The sequence below is a fragment of the Pollicipes pollicipes genome, unplaced genomic scaffold (assembly GCF_011947565.3).
Source record: "Pollicipes pollicipes isolate AB1234 unplaced genomic scaffold, Ppol_2.1 Scaffold_7231;HRSCAF=8579_pilon_pilon_pilon, whole genome shotgun sequence".
In the NCBI taxonomy this organism is placed as follows: domain Eukaryota; kingdom Metazoa; phylum Arthropoda; class Thecostraca; order Pollicipedomorpha; family Pollicipedidae; genus Pollicipes; species Pollicipes pollicipes.
In genome coordinates, this window is record NW_023597034.1 from 16,031,419 (window position 1) to 16,052,020 (window position 20,602).

At 55.7% G+C, this 20,602-nt stretch overlaps 1 protein-coding gene across 1 annotated transcript; it reads left to right on the forward strand.

Moving 5' to 3' along the window:
* Positions 1 to 589: 589 nt before the first annotated feature.
* LOC119109483 (uncharacterized) lies at positions 590 to 20,191 on the forward strand (the record flags this gene model as incomplete). The annotated part of the gene is given in 19 exon segments (XM_037233109.1): positions 590 to 747; positions 2,964 to 3,095; positions 3,648 to 3,738; positions 4,408 to 5,619; positions 6,031 to 10,283; positions 11,116 to 11,196; positions 11,416 to 11,484; positions 11,730 to 11,891; positions 12,239 to 12,298; positions 12,941 to 13,102; positions 14,231 to 14,335; positions 14,761 to 14,978; positions 15,266 to 15,413; positions 15,870 to 16,133; positions 17,340 to 17,523; positions 18,206 to 18,495; positions 18,787 to 19,122; positions 19,441 to 19,644; positions 20,079 to 20,191. Coding segments are annotated over 15 exon segments (6,041 nt in total), but the record flags the coding sequence as incomplete, so codon positions are not given.
* Between the last annotated feature and the right edge of the window lie 411 nt (positions 20,192 to 20,602).

Sequence of the window (20,602 nt, forward strand, 5' to 3'; positions counted from 1 at the left end):
GGTCCGTGTCGGCGCCGCCCTCCGACCATGACGTCATTCTGCCCTGGAACATGCGGGTCAGTGCGTCAGCAAGATTGGCTCCGTTCTTAGTCAAATGTGAGGAGTGATCGACAGCCTCCCACCATGTCGTAGCAATTCAGTTTTATCGGAACTGCAAGCGTTTTTGTCATAATCGTTGAAAGCCGGTCGCACCGATTATGTTCCGTTATAGGTCTGCAATATCACAACGGCGGACGTAACCGGCAAAATTGCATTTCCTCAGAATTGAGATTACCCACTGGAGCTAAAACACGCTTCCAGTTGGTGATTCATCATGGTGCCGCAAATTTGACTACCGCTGTCTTAAACAAAGACGATTTGACCATGACCGCTGTCCCTTTCACTGATTGATCCATGACGGCAGGCGTCTGAATCAACACACCTAGCACGAGGCTCTCAAGTGCCACACAGAACTATTGCAACTCTCCTTACACACACCCTTCCACCTACAGCCAGCGGCCAACTACTACTCCCTGTCGCCGGGCGGCGCGGGAGCGGACGGCACGCCGGCTACCGGCGGCCTGGAAGTGCCGGGCGGCGGCGGCGGCGGTGGCGGCGGTGGCGGCGGCGTCGGTGGCGGCGTCGGTGGCGGTGGCGTCGGTGGCGGCAGATACGAGCCACCGCCCTGATGCCGCCAGCTATGACGGACCGACACCCTACAGCATGAAGAGTCTGAAGCAGATATTCGACGAGGGCACGCCGCACCCGGTGAGGAAGCCGAATAACTGCGGCAGTCTCGGCTGGATTGATAGCTGTGGCCCTCGTGAATGCCCAGCTTCCGAGACAGGTGGCGCCATGAGAAGTAAATTACGAGATTGACGTCTGTTTGTATGATATCTTCCGGGGTTTTGCATCCACACAGGACAGGTTCTGTTTTTATTGCTATAAATTTGTCGATTCTTCTTTGATGACGCCCTACTGGTGAGTCAGTAGTGTTTTGTGGATATGATGTTAATGACGCCCTTTATTTCAGGGCAATCCATCTGAGTCTGCGTAGCTTATGAGACTGGACACATGACCAGACAAATATGAAAAAATAGTGGAAATAAAAAACTGTCATCAAATGTTCGTTGTAGCTTGCAAATTCGTGGCAAATTCGACGCTCCTTAAATTTGTACGTGGGAAGGCAAAGGCAATACACTTTGCCCCGGACAGTGCTTTATATCCAGCCGAATTCTAAGGTTTCGGCCTTTGGACTGTATCGGCGGCTGTTGGCAGAATGTTCGGTTTGCGTACGCGGCATTCTAGGTTCGTTAGTGCACGCATGAAGAAGTTGTGGTTCTGAATGACCCAGTCATAATTCTTGAGCCATACATTTCCGGTACGTACATTGCATTTCATCATATCACATAACATAAGAAATAAGGTATACCTTTCCAATCGGCATACAACTCCGTCATGCACTTTTTGTATTGTGTATGCCTTTGCCAGACGAGACCATTCATCGTGGAATTACACTTGACGTGCACGCGCCGACTTACATCACATGCGTCATGCGATCTTCCTCCAAGATATTTAGTCAAAAACTTTGATATAGTTCTATGCAACATCTATCATGCATGGCTGGGCCAAATCACACACCTCGTTTGTGGTGAGTAAGCTCATTGTCATGGTTCGCACAATTAAGCCCAAGCACAACACTGATCTAAGGGCAAATGAAGGCTTGAAGAAAAAACAATGACAATTGTTTGGCAACAAAACAATTTTTAAGCCCCACATGAGAAGAGGCTACCCAGTAAGTTGCAGGGAATATGTAGACCCCACGATATTCAATGGGGGGGGGGGGGATCGTTTGCTGAATATTAGGCCATTTTAAAATGAACACAAACTTGAGTTTATGAGAATACCCACATTTTCCCAATGCAGCAGCATTTTCACTGACATAATGCAAATTTGAACATCAAAGTTAAAGTGTGTTTGCATACCACTTAGCAATTCACCTCGCGCCAAGATATATTCGCCCTCACGGTGAAGTGGTGAGCAGCTTGCCTATCGTGAGCGCGCGTTGTGTCGGAAGAGGAAGCGGAAGGAGGCAGAGCAGGCCTGTTGCCGTTGGAGAAAACATGAAGACGTAAGGAAACAACGTACCGAATGAAAAGCTTTAAGTGGTGGAGATGTTTCTGGCAGTACAAAGAAATAACTTGGACACGAACAGACGATTACACATAAAGCTGGCGAAGTTGACATGACCAATATAATACGTAAGCAGGCATTCACTGCACAGAGTATGGCGACAACTAATGATGCCGCGCGGCCGACGCGTTTATAGTGGCGTCACCTGTAGTGGTAGAAGCGCCACCTATGATGGTGGCGCTGCATCCAGTTCAATGAGCTGTTATTTTCGTCAGTCTGCATCTCTCGGCGCAAGAGGTGTTATGAGAGCGATAATCAGGTGCTCTAAGTAATAACAATTGATGGCCCCTTTCCAAATAGATAATTTTAAAGGATACAAAGCATATCCAGGATGATGTTTGTCAAAGCAACTGATAGTATGAACTACACTGATTTGGTTTTATTTTTCGTGTATTATATGTGGCATACGGATTTTCACTTTTTAAGAATGGCTGTCCTGAAAAGGCCCTCTGTACTTATGATTGGGTCCGGCAAAGAATGCTGTCACCATAAAACCGTTACGCGTTTAGGTTCGGTTTCACCGGAATTGCGCAACTTGCATGGTAACTTAAAGACGCACGCAGCAAACATAGCGTAGCCACGTGCTGTAAAGAAACAGACGCATACCAACCTCTTGAATTACTTGCATGTCTTTTGAATGAATGTATTTGGAAGGATCGTATCGCGTACCATCGCAATACAGATCAAGTCGAGCTCTTCAAAGCCTGTAAATCCTAGCAGGCAGACTGACAACCATCACGACGGTTCATCTCCCCAGCAAAGTGACAGGTGTGATCTCTGTGTGCTCTCAGTCGTCCGGCTATGACAGTTCGCTGACTACCACCTCTGAGGAAGTGGGCGACTCAGACCGGGGCACTGAGGTCGAGGTCCTGCCGTGGAATGTCCAGCCCGCCGAGAACTACCCCCAGGGCCACGACTCGCAGGTGCGTCACGCGAACGCCGCGGCGCCGCCGGGCGGTTTTCGGTGCGACGTTGCAACGCTGGCGCGTCGGCTGCCAGATGGTCGGCGCATTAAGTAGAAGAAAAAAATACAGCAATTGCTGATAGGACTGCTCTCATCAGGCCACAGTACCCTGTGTTGTAGCGACTTCGGTTTTGCACTGCAATAAACACGATTTTTAGTATTTGCGGAGCCATATTTCTTTTAAAGTGGTCATGTCTGGTTGGGTTCTGTTGAAATTGAATTCCAAGAATATCGCTGAAAATAACCTACTCATCACGTATAAGTGCCATGTCTATGACTCACGTCGTGGCCATATTTGCATGTATGGCCACATGATAACCATCCACATGATAACCCGACGAGGAGATGCTCAGAGCGCGCTGGCTATATGATACGTTCAGTGCACTGCAGGGCTGTGACGCCGTGCTCCAGCCATCCACTGGCGAGGCTTCGGGCAAACTGTAGGCCTGTGGGCTGAACGCTCCTGGAATGACTTTCAGCTTGTGGTAATCTCTTCTTCGGGCCGTTACAGACAGAAGATGCTGAGACGACCCACTCATCTGAGCCCCCCTCCAGCATGGACGAGCAGGGGCCAGCCGACGGACCGGTCCAGTTCCGACATGGTACCTTACTCAGCCTTTTATTTTTTATTCTGTTTGTCCCGCACAATCGTTCACACTTCCAATTTTATCGCAAAATTTAAGGCAAGGTGCAGATGATATGCTGCAAAACATGTTTCTGTGGGCAATGTAATGTGTGCGTTTTCAGCACTGTTTCAAGGTTTGATACCTAAGTTTTTATTGATGATGTACGGTTTTCTGCAGATTGGAGCCGAAGATTTGGTATCGGCCACCGCGTTTAAGCGATATGACCAAGAACGTGACGAAGCAATGGTACCTTCCCGTCGTAGCTCTAAGCCCATTCCTTTTTGCTGCAAAACAGAGAATCCACTATAAACGCCTTGGGCTAAAAATCCTCAGTCAATTACGAAATGCCGGAATGAATGGTGTGCATAAAATTATGCCAAAAATAGATGAGCTTGTGAAAGTGTGTGTGACTTTACCTAATGCCAGGCACGTTGTAGACCACACCCTGAGAGCTCATGCAGAGAGGCATCAATAACCCATCTGGAGGCAGCTCCTCCATTTTCACACGCTGAGAATGCTTCACAACTCTCTCCTTTATTACTGTCACAGTAAAATTGTCTCTTAACGTACGTATTAACTTCCATGCGCATCTCGCATGCATAAATGCATCGTCACGGCGTCGTTCTTGTTGCCGCTCGGCGTTAGCTGGGAGCCGAGGACTGGGGATCGCAGACGGGATTCCTGGCGGCGCCGGACGGCGGCTCGTCGGCCGCAGCTCGCCGCCCAGGCCCCGGCTCCAGCTCCCGCAGCGCCACCGAGATGATCTACACCACCAACCTGGCGTGGCAGAACATCGGTCCGACTGGCTGGGGCAGCGGCGGACAGACGCCACCCACGCCCGGCTCTCAGGAGACCCTGCCGCGCGCCCCCCTCTCGGCCGGGTCAAAAAACGCGCGCAGGGCCGCGCCCGCTCACCCTGAGTCTGGAGCGTGGCCCGCGCAGCAAGAGCCCGTCGGCGGCACTCGTCGCACGCCGTCCAGTGGCAGCCAGGGCGGCGGCCCACCCGGCATGGTGTACATGTCGGGCCTGAGTTACTCAGGCGCCGCTCAGTGGCCGCCGTCGCCGGATACGCCGGCCTCGAGCGGCGGCATGGGCACTCAGCTGGCGCCGTCCGCCGCCAGCCAGTCGCAGGAGCAGCTGGGCACACCGGCGCCGGCGGTGACGGCCGGGGCACCACAGTCCGATGGGCTGGCCTACGCCAGCGGCCTCGCGTACGGCGGCGGCCCGGCACCCGGCCAGTGGCCACCCAGCCCGGATACGCCAGGCTCACGAGCCAGCCGCACCTCGTCGGCCGGCGGGCCGCTGGCGCCGCAGGGCGCGCCCGCTCGCTACACGGACGGCCTCCTGTGGAGCGGCGCTCCAGACTGGCCACCCAGTCGAGCCACGCCCAGCCGCTCACTCGAGAAGCACGGCCCGTATGGGCTCTCGTCCGAAGAGCGCATCCGAGGCGTGGCGCAACAGATGATGGCGCGCGTGTCGCAGTCGCGGCCGTCCTCGTCGTCGTCGGTCGGTCCGCCCGGGGGCTACATCCGCGGCCCCGTCAATTGGCCACCGTCGCCACCGACGCCGATGGGCCGCGACAGCGTCATCATCGACTCGGACCGGCAGACGGTGGTGGTGAGGCACGGCGCACCCGGCGCCAAGTACGCCGCCGGTATGGACTGGGCCGGCCCGTCCGCCTGGCCACCCAGCGTGGCAACGCCCGCCTCCCGCGAGTCGGTTGGCGTAGTGCGGGGCAGGTCACGGCCTGGCTCGTCCGTCGCCGCACCGGCCGACCACTCGTCCTCGGAGACGCTCGTCCAGGGTCAGGACGGCAACAGCCCCAGAGAAGGAGACGTCCTGCCATGGAGCATGCGGGTAAGGGGCGAGAAGGGGCTGTTCGGTTTCCCATGCGTGTGGTGGCCTGTGGTACGGGCAGGGGCATGGCGGAAGCATCGCGACGTAGCGGCCCTCTAACAAAGCTGCTAACAACGTGATGACAAAGTACATGCATGGTGGAATCCTCTCGAACATTTATATGACCACCATGATGCAGGTAACATTCTCATCGTAGTGTTGGCTGGCAGCTTCCGATATAGTCAACGCTTCTTCGTCACATACTTTTGAAAGCCGCGAAGTTCAGTTGAATCAAGAGGTTCCACTGATTTATGTGTTTGTGTGGTTCTGACTTCGTTGGATTGCTAAGTTAAATTAAGAGGTTCCACTGATTTGTGTGTGCGTGTGTGGTTCATCGTTGGATTGCTCACGCTTGCGATCCTTGTCTGGCAGCCAGCCTCCAACTACACGGCTCCGACGGACGGCAGCACGTCGACCCCAGTCTCCGGCCTGTACGCGCTGCCGCCCGACGACGACTACGACGGCCCGGCTCCGTACACGGCCGCCAGCCTGCAGCGCATATTCGACCAGGGCACCCCGCACGACGTGCCCAGCGCCTATTTCACGCCCTCCGCAGTACTGCTGCTCGCAGGAGGATTACTATACGCCGGCACAGTCGGCCAACGAGATGATGGCCGAGGCGAGCGACTCCGGAAGCCACAGCCCGGCTCCGGGCGAGCGGGAGCGTACCCCACAACAGGAGCAGAGACAGGAGCAGGAGCACGAACGGCAGCGCGGACAGGAGAGCGACAGGGAGCAGGAGACGCGTGTGCTGGAGCCGGCTGTCTCCTCCGAGGAGCAGGAAGCGCCCTACGCGAAGACACCGAGCGGGCAGAGCATCGACGATGGCGAGCTGGCCCACTACCAGGAGCGTGAGGAGTTCGCATCGCGAGGCCAGCGCCTGATGAGCCGGTACGAGGGTGTGCAACCATGTCTGCCGCGAGAGGCGCTGCAGCGGGGCACCGACGGCGGCTCGGAGCCCTTCTCGTCACCGCGCACTGATGCCAGCGCCCAGTATGAGCCGGCGCAAGGCGAGTATGGCTACCAGCAGTACCCGCAGGGCTACGAGCCGCCGCAGATGTGGTACGGGCACGAACGAGCGTCGCTGCCGTCCGACGCCGGTTCGGAAATTGCGCCCGCCAGCTTACGCCACGTCCGACTACGGCCAGTCACAGGGAGAGTCGGACTATCCGGCCAGCCTGGACGACACGTCCTCGATGGGCGCCTCCACTGAGCTCGGCTATGGCGCGCAGCCGCCGACGCCGGCGATGCTGGCGCCGCCAATCACCGAGGACGAGAACTATGACGGGCCCAGTCCGGATACGACGCGCACGCTGGCAAGTATCTTCGCCGCGGGTACACCGTACGGCGGCCAGGGCTCCGCGGGAGGCGGAGCGCCTCCGGAAGACAGACGCGGCACTGGAGCGCCGCCAGGGGCGTACGAACCGGCGCAGGGCGAGTACGGCTACCAGCGGTACCCGCAGGGCTACGAGCCACCGCAACTGTGGTACGGCCACGAGCGAGCGTCGCTTTCGTCGCAAGGTACCAGCGAGAGATCAGCACCGACCATTGCCCGACCGGACTCATCTGATCAATCTGCATTTGAGGATGCCGAAGATTTCGACTACATGAGCCCAGATACTACGCGCACGCTCGCACGCATACTGGAAGGCGAAACCCCTTACCCGGTGGAGGAGAGCATGGCCAGGCCACCCCCCACTGGCGTCTCAAGAGGTTTTCTGGACGGCGGAGAAGGGTACGAGCCGGCCCAAGGCGAGTACGGATACCAGCGGTACCCGCAGGGGTACGAGCCACCGCAATTGTGGTACGGCCACGAGCGAGCTTCGCTGCCCTCTCCAGGAACAGAGGGCAGAGGGTCCGGCAGTCAGCCGGCCACCGAACCGGCTGCTCTGCCAGATGACTCAAACCTTGATTACGTCAGCCCCGACACTACTCGCACATTAGCGAGAATCTTTCAACAGGGAACACCATATCCTGTTGAAGGCGGGGAGGTTGGTGACCTTGGAGCCTCACCAGAGGGACCTCCATCAGGAGGAGGTCGGGACGGTGGAGAGGGGTACGAGCCAGCCCAGGGGGAGTACGGCTATCAGCGGTACCCGCAGGGGTACGAGCCGCCGCAGATGTGGTACGGTCATGACAGGGCATCGCTTGCGGCTGTGCCATCACAGCAAAAGACAGACCAGGCAAATGCTTCCGCGCCTATCTCTATGGAGACGGAAGATTATGACTTTGTGAGCCCGGACACCACAAAGACGTTAGCTCGCATACTTCAAGGAGAAACACCGTATCCTCTTTCTGGAGAGGCTGGTGGTTCTGGTGTTAGTGAGGGCCCTCCAGGAGGAGGTCAGGTCGGAGGTGAAGGGTACGAGCCAGCCCAGGGAGAGTACGGCTATCAGCGGTATCCGCAGGGGTACGAGCCACCGCAGATGTGGTACGGTCATGACAGGGCATCGCTCCCGGCTGTGCCGTCACAGAAAAAGACAGACCAGGCGCAAAATGCTGCCCCTATCTCTATGGAAACGGAGGATTACGACTTTATGAGCCCGGATACCACGAAAACGTTAGCTCGTATTCTCCAAGGCGAGACACCATATCCTGTTCCTGGAGAGGCTGGCGGTTCTAGTGTTAATGAGGTTCCTGCAGAAGGAATTCAGGTCAGAGAGGAGGGGTACGAGCCAGCACAGGGAGAGTACGGATATCAGCGGTACCCGCAGGGGTACGAGCCACCGCAGATGTGGTACGGCCATGATAAAGCCTCACTTCCGTCACAGCAAGAAGTCGACCAGGCACAAACACAGGGACAAGGTCTTGCTGTCCTGCCCGAAGCCGAAAATTACGACTTTGTGAGCCCGGACACCACCAAGACATTGGCTCGCATATTTCAGGACGGCACTCCATATCCTGTCCCGGGCGAGGTTCCCGATGATGGACCAGGAGGAGGACCACCCGGAGGAGGACCGCCCGGTAGAGGCCCTCCCGCGGGAGGTCCACCCGGAGGAGGCCAGGATGACGCCGAGGGGTACGAACCCGCCCAGGGTGAGTACGGTTACCAGCGGTACCCGCAGGGGTATGAACAGGCACAAATGTGGTACGGCCACGACAGAGCTTCACTTTCGCAGCCAGGGGAACGCAGCAGACAAGCCACGAGTGCCCTATCCGCTCCAGCGCCGGTTCCCGTGGCCGAAGACGAAGACTACGAAAGCATCAGTCCCGACACGACCCGCACGCTGGCACAGATCTTCGAGTCCGGCACCCCGCACAGCGGCCAGGTCCGACCCCAGCATTCGGCTTTGCGCAGCGACCGGGAGGCGGTGCTCATGACGCCCGACAGATGCTCAACCGCAGAAGCTGACGACGATAACCTCGCGGCCACCTGCCAGGACCTGGGCACCTGGTCGGAGACGTCGATCGGCTCGGTAGCGACTCCGCAAGCCAGCCGGAGCGCCGAGTACGTGCCGGCAGCCGGCATGTACGGCTTCCAGCCACCGCTGGGTCCGCCCAGCCGAGGCTCAGTCGAGTACCTGCCCGAGCCGGACGGCACCTACACGCAGGGACTGTGTGCCTTCGCCTGCCCCGACTCTTGGCCGCCGACGCCGCCGACGCCGCGCTCCGAGGAGGATGTGACGTCGGCCGGGGAGGGCGGTCATCAAGTGTCGCCGGCACGCAGGGGGCAGTACATGGAAGGCCTCAACTGGGACGAGGTCAAGAGGTGGCCGCCAACTCCCGAGACGCCCAGCTCTCTGGAGGATGTCCGGCCGTCTGAGGGCACCGGTCCAGGCCGGACCGCGCCCGTTCCACTCAGCCCATACACACAAGGCCTGGTCTGGGACAGTGTGAAGGGGTGGCCGCCCACTCCACCGACGCCCTCCTCCAAGGAGAAGCTGGCACCGGAAGGCGCGCTAGCAACGCCCCTCCAAGAGGGCACTCCGCACGCACCCCACGGCAAGCCACCGTCAGGGTCAGACGGGGAGGGCCACGAGCCGGCTCAGGGTGAGTACGGCTTCCAGCGTTACCCGCAGGGGTACGAGCCGCCGCAAATGTGGTACGGCCACGAGCACGCCTCCATCGCGTCACCGCGCAGCTCGCAGGACCTCGGCAGCCAGGCTGTCTCCTCCGGCGACCCGTCTCCTCGTCTGGACGTGATTCCACGCGACGGCGGCGACTACGAGCCGGCACAGGGTATCTACGGCTTCCAGCGGGTGTTCGCCACTGACGCCAGCGCCGACGCGGCGCAACCAGCCGCTGCCGCCGCCGCTGAGTCGGCCGAGAACTTTGACGGCCCCAGTCCGGACACAAGCCGCAGTCTGGAGCGCATCTTCGAGGCGGGCAGTCCGCACCCGACCGTCGGCGAGCAGCGCACGCTCACGCCGTCGCCGAACCTGCCCGCCTTCCTGGAGAAGCTGACGAGCAGCTCCGAGTCGGAGGACAGCGCCAGCCGGCAGCGGCGTCGGCCGTCCGAGTCGGCGCCGGCCGTGCGAGTGCCACGGAACCGCTTCTACTCGATGGAAGAGATGTGCACAACGGCACCGAGCCCGCCCAATCTGGCCCTTTCCTCCTCGAGCCTGCACGTCACGCGCTCAGTCCGATCCGGTGACCAGCAGTGCTACCTGCCCTGGATGCACCGGGTGAGCAGCCACCTACTTATGAGGTCCCGCGGGGAGAGCTGAGGCTTGCCAGCCATAGCTGATACGTGGATAGGCTCTGAAAACGTCTGGGAGTCCTTGATTGCTGACACAAAGTCGCTCTCTGAACACAACTTAGTGTTCCTAAGTCACGCTTTGTCTTCTGTGAGGTCAAACATGGGGTTCTTCAAGGTTCTCTTTTAACACATCGTATGTTATAAACGAACAATGGAGCAAGCTTTTAAGTCTCTGTAGTATACATATGATTGATGCCGATATTTTAAAGGCACATTTCAACGCCGTCAGATTTGTGAAGAACGGACCATCATGTAGCGGAAGATAGCACACATCCATCCCATTCAGTGCATACTTGGGAGCAGAAATGTAGACAGTGACATTTACGAGACAATAGATCCCCGAGGAAAACAAAACCGTGAAAAGGCGACGCATAACCTGAAAGCTTTTTGATCCAAAGCATCAGTGAATAGAGCTAAAGCCAAGTGTTTGTGCGTGGGGAGGGGGGGGGGGGGTTAAGCTTTAGCCTCTTCCCCACTGAGTAGCAAACTGCACCCCTGCTATACTTTTCTTCGTTATGAACGTAACACAGCCAATAAGGTGGAGTGCTCGTGTGATGTATTATTACGTCATACATGTCGCGGGTGTACTCTCATAAGCTGTGCAAAACAAGAGATCAGAAACAGAAGGATTTGAAACTTTAAAAAAGATATGACTGTAAACTGTGGGGCATGATCATGACAGTGGATATTTCTGCTACCCCCCCCCCCCCCGCACACAAATGTAAAACAACCTCATAAACATACCAGCCCTTTTACAGGCACCAGTTCCGTACAGAAGTCCGCAGACCGCGCAGTTCGTAGATTACCAGGAGCCACCGCTCGTGGACATGGATGACGTGGTAAGTGCTTCCAGCTAAATGCTCAGGTATTCTCTGACGCCGCTTTAGATTAAGCACAAACTGCATACTGCGAAGGTTTCGTCAACGTACGTAAATACATGCAGGTATCATCGCGAACATATCATTATTCAGAACACTGTGGCTAGAATGTACGGCGACTGTCGCGAAGCTGATTGTGGCGAAGCCCTCCAGTGACATAGCCGCGTGGTGTCATTGCAGAGTAGCGTTCCAACGCCCACATCCGACAGATCTCGCCGCTCAGACTCGGACAAGACACAGCCGTCAGAGGTGGGTCAGCTTCATCACGCTATCGTATTCTATGACGCTGGGCGGCGCACGGCCTACTCGACGCGATGACGTCGCGGGGAAGTACACGACACAATGAAATGTGTCCTCAACTATTGTATTTCTGTCCGCACAGTGCGTATCTCCTTGCTTTGGGTTAATACAGACACCCCATAACTACTGTTTTATCGAACACAGTAATGTTCACAGCAGAGACGTCACTCAAACCGTCTCTTCCCGGTCGCTAGCCTCCAGGCGACTACTTCGCGCCGGCGGGCGGCAGCAGCGTGGACACGCCGTCATCTGGGAGGTACGAGCCGCCGCCGGACGCGGCCAGCTACGACGGACCATCGCCCTACACGGCCGCCAGTCTGCAGCGCATCTTCGACGCCAGTACCGGTGGCAAGCAGGTGAGCGAAACCGTCTGTCTGGTCTGACCGGGGAGCATTTAGAGAACAGTTGGGATGAAGGGAGGACGCTGAATGTTACAAAGGAGGCTCAGGATATCGGCGAGATGTTGTATCGTTGGCCTAGCGGTGTTTTTCATGACGCTGTGGGCGATGAAAAACGTTTCATTATATGTTGTTGTCATCAAGAATATTGCTAGCTTATTGAGGAGGAAATATTCCCAAGCTCCAACGCTGAATAACTTCGAAACGTGAGCTTAGTATCTTAAAACGTGACCAGCAGTCCTCAGATAGTTCCCAACTCATATCGAGAAGTTTCTATTTGAAATTAATGGTTTTTCCATTTCCAGCAAGAATCTCCCCTTGCTGGCGAGTCTAAGTCTGTTGAGTCGGCACACAACGACATTGAGGTAATGCCACAGGGCTGCTGCTGCTTCGGTGGCGCAGTCTGTGGATGCGCGTGCGAATGTAGGTGGGAGGTCTACGCGTCAAGCATGACTTCGGTAGACTTCTCTTAGACCAACCAGGCCAACCAGCGCCCACAGCAGTCGGTTCACGGACGTGGTCTGCCTTGAAATAGACCTTTCGGTCCGGCGGTCTTTCCTAAGGGCAGGGCCTCAACTCACGTCACCGAAGCAGTCCTCTGATTCAGTGGACCTGAATAATCGGGATAGTCCCGCGTGTGCGCGAGCGGCACCTGGGGAGCCCGGAAACAAGTATGTAGTCAACACTGTCCCGCAAGGGTGCGGGAAACTAAAACATTTATCATGTTCATAGCAGTAGTGTGATTGCGTGCATGTAACGAGAAAAACCCGTGGGGGGGGGGAGAGGGGTGTCAAAACAAATATTAAAAAGCATCGCAGGGCTCAGTATTGACGTAGGAAGTCTACAATGACATGTCCGCATGAATATCCGTCAAGGACCAGTCCCTAACAGTCGGAATGAAACTGAATAAATCCCTCAAATCGTGCCTTTTTGGTTACTTCCCTGTTAGCCATCGTCGCCACCACGCATACCAAGCTCATGACCGGTCTCGCGCCACCCGCCTGCAGGACATGCTGCAGCGTCTCCGCTCTCTCGAGTCTCGGCTACACTCTGTGGAGGATGAGTCGCAGAGCAAGGACCGCCAGATCCAGGATCTGCTCTCGAGGCTAGAGGGTCTGCTGACTTCTGGCGGTGCCGACGGGCAGAGCGACCTAAACGAGCGACTCCAGGTCCGGTTAGGGAGGAGGCACCCGTCAAAGTCGGCCGGGGGTGGGGTTGGGGGAGGGGTGCTAGGAAAACTAGGTACATATGAAAACTGTTAGTCGGTGATGCATCACTTTGTCGCATCGCCTTAACACGCGCTCGGGTGGGGAGTGGGAGTCAAATTGACCCCCCCAAAGGTTTTTCCAGAATAGTTTCCGAACGGCGTGGCGCAGCCACGCCAATTTTTGCATAGCTGTAGACAATTGAATAGCAGATCGCTTGGCATAAAACATTTAGATAGCCATTGTAAGTTCGCTGACCTACGGCAGGTCAAAGTCAGGCCATAGTTTCAGCGAAGTCAGTTTCTAGGGAATCGTTCAATCTGGTGCAACAGCGGAGTGTTAGACGAAGCCATACATCTCTGAGATACTCTTTTAGGCAACACAAATATTTAATGATAAAATTATGTTGACCTAAGGTCAGGTATAAGCTTCAGACGGAGGTCAAAACCAACCTGCTTTATTACTTTAGGGCTTGCTGTGTGGGTTAGTTTCTGGTGCTCATTTTGAATTTGCTGATAGCAGGAACCGCATTATACATCTTCCATGAACTTCTTAGAGGTTAAAATAGGTCATTGACCTGAAATAACCCAGGTCAGCATTTTTTAAAATGGGAACATACTGCCTGGCGTAATCTTTGTCGGTTATTCAAATGCAATACCCAGTGCAATCTTGTATGATTTTGGTCACCATGACCTTCAAAGATCAAAAAAGGTCACTGACCTTGGCTGAGCATGTGACCTTTTGCTTAGAAACAGATGTCTAAGTTCTGGGGGCACTTCGGAGACTAACTTGGAGTTTGACCTTGTTTGAATTTGTTTGACACAAATATCATGACCTCTGAACCCCAAACTTTGACCTAAGTGAGTTAATATACAGGTCGACACACTGCAAGTTTGGTGTTTCTAGCTCTTTTAGTTCCCGAGATCTCAGGGGGGGGGGGGGTCAAATTGACCTCCCACTCGAACGAAGGGTATCCAGCCGGCCGCCCGGGCGCGTGTTTAATTCGGACATGGTATTTGAGAGACAGAATGAGCTGGCACCCAGCATCTGACTGGTCACTTGTACCAACGATGCTCGTTTTTTGCACCACAGTCGGCGACCGAGACCGTTGCCAAGCTCGAAGAAACTGAGGGCAAGCTCGAAAAGGAATTGGCGGACGCCAAAAAAGAGATCGACAGCTATGTTGCTAAGTTGGAGGTATAAGCTTGACGTATATGCCACGCATCTGACTCAGTACATCTGCTAGTAATGTTTGATACGCTAATCTAGTGTAAAGCGTATATGAATATTCACTGCTGTCAAAATGCACGAATCTCTCAGTTCCATGAATAACCCACCTATTCTCATTCCGCGCGGCTCGCACGGAGTCGGAATCCCATGATATGAGAATGTCAACTGGACTGTGACGGCGTCTTGGCATGGGGAGTGAGCCTACCAGCGTCCGTGCGACGTTTAACACCTACTGACATGCTCGTTGGTCATCTGCCGGGACAGATAACATCCCGCTGACACCATCGCTGGTCGCCTGCCGTGACCGATGACGCCCTGCTGACACCATCGTTGATCGCCTGCCGTGACCGATGACACCCTGCTGACGCCATCGTTGATCGCCTGCCGCGCAGTCGTACCAGGGCCGTTCTGAGGAGATTGAGATGCGCCTGGCCGAGTCGCAGCGACTGCAGGCGGCTGGTGACCAGCAGCTGCAGGAACTGGCGCAGCAGTGCGGCCAGCTGGCGGCCGAGCGAGACCAGTTGGCGCGACAGCTAGAGGAGAGCGCCGCCATCGTCACGGAGAAGGAGGCGCGCGTTGACCAGCTGGTGCAGCAGCTGCAGGAGTACAGGTGAGTCTCTGTCAGTTGCAGATAAACGCCATTTGGGGTGATGATGTTGGGGAAGGGACAAGTTCGTGGGATAAGGTGCAAACGCCACTGAGATACGAAATTGCTCATCATTACGTTTTTTGTGCAGTCGGCTGTCATTATATACCAATGCGCAGTCACTTAACGGCTAATTTTTGGTTTCAGTGCTACAGGTCACTTAGACTTGCTGCCTTTAGGACGTGGTGCAGCCATCAACTTCACTCCTGTCATAGCTATCAACATGCTAATAACGTCGGTGTCTTCCTCAGCGACCGTGTGGCGCAACTGGAAGCAGATCTGAAGGATGGTGTTGTGCCAGCCGACTCGGCCGACATCGCCGCCGAGAACCAATATCTCCGAAATCGGGTGGAGGAATTGGAGCAGGGGCAGCAAACCGAGGAACAGTGGAAAGAACAGGTACGTCTGAATTTGAATTCAAGGTTTAGTGACACGGTGCACTCTGCACTTGGGTCTTAGAGTAGAATAACATACATACATCAGATTGCAATAGCCAAAACAGCGTGCATCAGTTTGCAGCAAGATACAACAGGCGTAACAACTATACTAGCGCGAATTCTAATGAATTTTGCAACCTGTCGTATTACATTCAACTTCGAGATTAAGATCAAGCGTGCATCCTAGCATTAACTAAGACCCACGACCTGAAAGAGGATCTCCTTATATCCATAAATGCAAACTTCAAGCTTAACAGAACATTCTTGGGTTGTTTATTCGTGCAAGCTTTTCAGGATGTGTTAAAATGCGTAGTTTAGTTTATTTCGATCCGATCGCCATCCAACTACAGCGTGGCTCAGCTCTCGACATCTCAGCGGCAGGGGAGCGGTGGGTAAGCTGACATCGAACCACACTCAGGCTGAGGAAGCGGACGAGCGCGCCCGGGCGATGGAGAAGGCACTGGACCAGCTAGCCTCGGAGAAGCGGACGGAGGAGGAGCGGCGCCGAGAGGTTGAGACGCAGCTGGTGCAGATGGTGCGCAAGACGTCAGTGGCGCGTGTCACCGCCTCCGAGGATGACACATCCGCCACTGAGGAGAGCAGCGCCGACGACCTGTTGGACCCGCAGCTGTGCCGCCGGCTGCAGCAGCTGCTGGACAAGCTGCATGGCCAGGGTCTACAGGTGAGCCGTACAGACTGCTGCAATGGTGGGCGGAGTTACAGTTAGGCAAAATGAGTTGGAAGACTTAGCAGTGAAAAATTGCGCAACTCGCTCCAAAAGTGCGCCAACAAACGGAGTTTTCTCGTATTCGACCCACTTTTCTCGCAAAGTTAGGGGAGGGGCTGGAGCACAAGTTGGGTGCTGAGGTCCAACGTAGGGGGGGAGGGGCGGGGGGGGGGGGGCGGAAGCCTCCCCAACTCCCAACGTGATAGGAAACTTAACCCCTGTCGGTAGGTGCAAAGTGTTAATGCTCCAAGTAATTAGAGAGTCTAACACAGCTCCTGCAATATAACTTTTGATTGATGTAATTGTAATTTATGCTTGCGGTACACATACATTGATATTGCAGTGGTTTGTGGTTGACGCTGTTTAGGTTTTCCCGCTTGCTGGGCCATAGAAGGTTTCTTAGGATGCCTTTATGTGCCGTAATGATATATATATATATATATATATATATATATATATATATATTGATGCACACACATATTCATATATCTGTATATACACATATACAACTGAAAGTGGAAACATATATATATATATATATATATATATATATATATATATATACAACCACATGACTGATGGTGGATTAGTTGCGGTAAGTGATAGCTCTGTTTGGATAACCTAATTAGTAGTGCTAACATGCTGCGTACTGTACTTCTATGCTATCGCATTCTACATCGCCCTCCAATGTAAACTCTCACATGCAGCGCTTGTATGACACTTATCTGACCTCACATGATCACGAATACGTGTGTAAGTGCGCGACGTCATAGTATACACACTAAGCACCATCTTATACACTCGACTAAATCGTCGTCGACACATTTTTGAGCAAGACTGCTACCGCATACGTGTTAGACTCGCTGCGGTGTGATTCGTTGGTGCTTCCTTACAATGCCAGTAATTAAATGCCTATCATTTCACATAGATAAGAGAGCAGTAAGACATTTCACATAGTAAGACAGTTTACTTCTGTCTTTTCTGCGTCAATAATGTTCCTCGCAAATGCACTTGCCAACTTACGTAGACTATGAATTCAACAGAACTGCAGGAGAGCCTTCGAACGTTTTCCGCGAACCCCAGACACCTATGACGGCATCTGTTTTTGCCGTCGCTTGTCTGGACACCTCAGCCTAATGGGAGCATGCCACCGGCCGGCAGGCGCTCAACTTAGTGGAGCTGCGCTTTGTAAAGGCGTACGCCACGCCGAGTCAGCTGACGCCGCGAGCGCTACCGGCCGAGGCGGCCGTCCATGTGTCGGACATGGACACGGCCACCCTGCAGCGGGCCTTGGCACGGTTGGCCGACGAACTGGGCAACGCCGAACAGGAAATGAACGCCAAGGGTGCGTTCCAAGAAGAGGCCATCGAGGGAGAGCTGGTTCGGAAGCGGGCCCGCTCGTTTCAAAATGCACGCACACACACACACTAAACGGGACATGAGTATGGCTGGAGCTATCTTCCATAGAATAGCATGACATGACGGTTCGATTGCACATGTATGTTCAATCAACACACACACAGCCGAATTTTACGTGTGATGTAAATGCATGAACAAGTCTATCTGAGCTCATTTGTCAGTGAGTCGACACGGGTAATGTTGAATCAGTGAGCCCATGATCGACGGCAAAATAGGGCCCTTCCGTAAGTGTGAGCTTGCGTATCGATATGCCTGAGGAGTGCTGTACCTGGCCTGCCTGAGATATGCTGCACCCGGTCTGCCTGAGGTGTGCTGTACCCGGTCTGCCTGAGGTATGCTGTACCCGGTCTGCCTGGGGTGTGCTGTACCCGGTCTGCCTGAGGTGTGCCTGTACCCGGTCTGCCTGAGGTATGCTGTACCCGGTATGCCCGAGGTGTGCTGTACCCGGTCTGCCTGAGGTGTGCTGTACCCGGTCTGCCTGAGGTATGCTGTACCCGGTCTGCCTGAGGATAACTGTACCCGGTCTGCCTGAGGTATGCTGTACCCGGTCTGCCGGAGGTATGCTGTACCCGGTCTGTCTGAGGGGTGCTGTACCCGGTCTGCCGCAGTGAAGCAGCTGGCCGTCAGCCTGCAGGAGGAGACAGGTCTGGTGCAGGAGCTGCAGACGACGCTGGAGGCAGAGCACCAGACCAAGCTGACGCTGACTGAGCGGCTGAGCGAGACGCGCACGGCCAGCGGCGCGCTCGAGACGGAGCTGACGCAGTTACAGGGGCGGCTGCGCGGTGCCGACGAGCGGCCCGACAAAGCCCGGTCAGACGCGGACACCCGGCTGCGCGAGTTCGCCGCCGCCAAGACGGCTACCCAGCAGCTCGTGGAGCGCGAGCAGAAGATAATGCAGGCAAGTGGGGGGCCTACAGAGGGCGCTGATTGCAGCAGTTGGCAACGGAAGATAATAGAACAACAAAGGCATGTGCTAACTCATCAGAGGTGACGTAAGCATATGCATAATATCTTGTTCCGTACCCAGTGCGATTCTGCACCATTCTGCTTGACATTCTTCACTACTGTTTTCGGAAGCTTTGGCTGCCTCCTTAAACACACATTTCGATAATACTCTTCTTTCGTCTTCATTCACGTCGAACGTCGTACCTCTACCGATGTAAGCCGACTGTTTTTGTGTCGATCGCAGGAGCTGATCCGCACAACCGACGCCGGCTGCAAGGACCTTGCGCGGGTGATGACGTGCCTAGCCAAGCTGGACGGGGCCGGCGACCAGATTGTCGAGCTGTGTGCCGACCCGGGCAACCAGAGCGCCGTCAAGCGGCTGGCGGAGGAACTGCTGGCAGAGCAACAGCGCTGTCGCGACATGCTGGCTTGTCTGGAGTGCGAGCGCGGCCGTGCGGGTCAGCTGTCGCAAGAGCTGGACCAGGGGCGCGCCCAGGCCCAGGCCGACGGCAAGACATCAGAGCAGCTGGGACAGCGTGTCTCCGAGCTGGAGCAGCGCTCAGAGAAGCTCAGGAAACAGGTACGCCGCTCCCCTACCACACCGCATTTCTGGGCATTCAGACCACCTCGATAATACCTGCCGGGCTTACTTCTTTTTGGCATGTTTAAGTATTAATTGAGACCGTGGCGAGATATCTCCTGGTCTGACATATCTCTTTTGATTCCACTCATAGAAAGCACCTTTTTGTTCGATGAAACCCGCGTTTTTTTGCCCCCAAGTAAGTCACTTCCGACGTCCACACTTGTATTCATCCTCTCTCCACAAACACACACACTCACACACACACATCAGTTCATCAGCTGCAAAATGCCCCTCTGACTCCTTGCGGCCGTGCAGACAGATGCGGCGTGCGCTGAGGCGCAGGAAGCGGGCACCGACGACCAGGCGCCGCTGGAGGCCCAAGTGAAGCGGCTGCTGCAGGAGTTGCGGCAGGTGCAGGGAGCCCGCCAGAAGGCAGCAGATGACGTGCAGAAGCCGGCGGCTGAGCTCAGCCAGCTGACGGCAGACTTGCGTCTCTCGGCCGCCGACGCTCTCACCACGGTCAGCCGCGCGAGCACGCCGCCTTCCGCGGCGGACACCTGCGGGCCCAGGGAGGCAGACGCCTGGCGCGATCGCATGATGGGATCGGATGGGGCATTAGATAACGGGTGCACTTGGGTTCAAAGAAGAGCCGCCATACATGGGTTTATTAGGATTGGTGCTTAGCTCGTGGGAAGAAACTGAACTGTGTGTCACCTCTAAGTTTCACATTAGGCGATTGTAGAAGTGCCGCAGTAAGCATCTCAGATGATAGAACTGTTCAGTACTGCGATGGCAGATGATAGAACTGTACCAATCTGCGACCGCCGTTTTGTTTCATGCATCGTCATAACTAACATCCTACAGCAGACGAGATTTCATCACCTAAATGACATTCAGTGGCGTGTGTTCGACGATCCGGCTCGGCACGTGACTCTGGGCGCTCTGTGACGCAGGTCGCCGCCATCGTGGACACGAACGTGGACGCCGAGCGGATCCGGACCCGGATCATTCAGCTGGGTACCGAGCTGGCTGGCCGGGACGTGTCACCTCCCTCCGCTCCTGCCCCGCCGCCGCCGCTCCCGCCCATCGCTCCCCCCGCCCCTGCCGCGCCGGCCCCGGTTGCCGCCATCGCCGCTCCGGCCCCGGTTGCGCCCGCCCCCCAGCCTCCTGCGCCGTCGGCGGGTGACGAGGAGGCCCGCGCCCGCTGGCAGGCGCAGCTGGAGTCGGAGCGCGCCCAGTGGGGGCAGGAGCGCTCGCTGCTGGAGGCGCACATCGCGCAGCTGGATGCCGAGCTAGAGCGGCTGCGACTCTCGGAGCGGCCGGCCGTGCTGCCACTGCAGGGCGCCGGGGACGATGGTCGCGTCCAGGAGGCGCACAGCCGCTACCTGCGCGCCGAGAGCTACCGACGCGCACTCTGCTGGCAGAAGCGTTACCTCATGATCCTGCTAGGCGGCTACCAGGAGACAGAGACGATGAC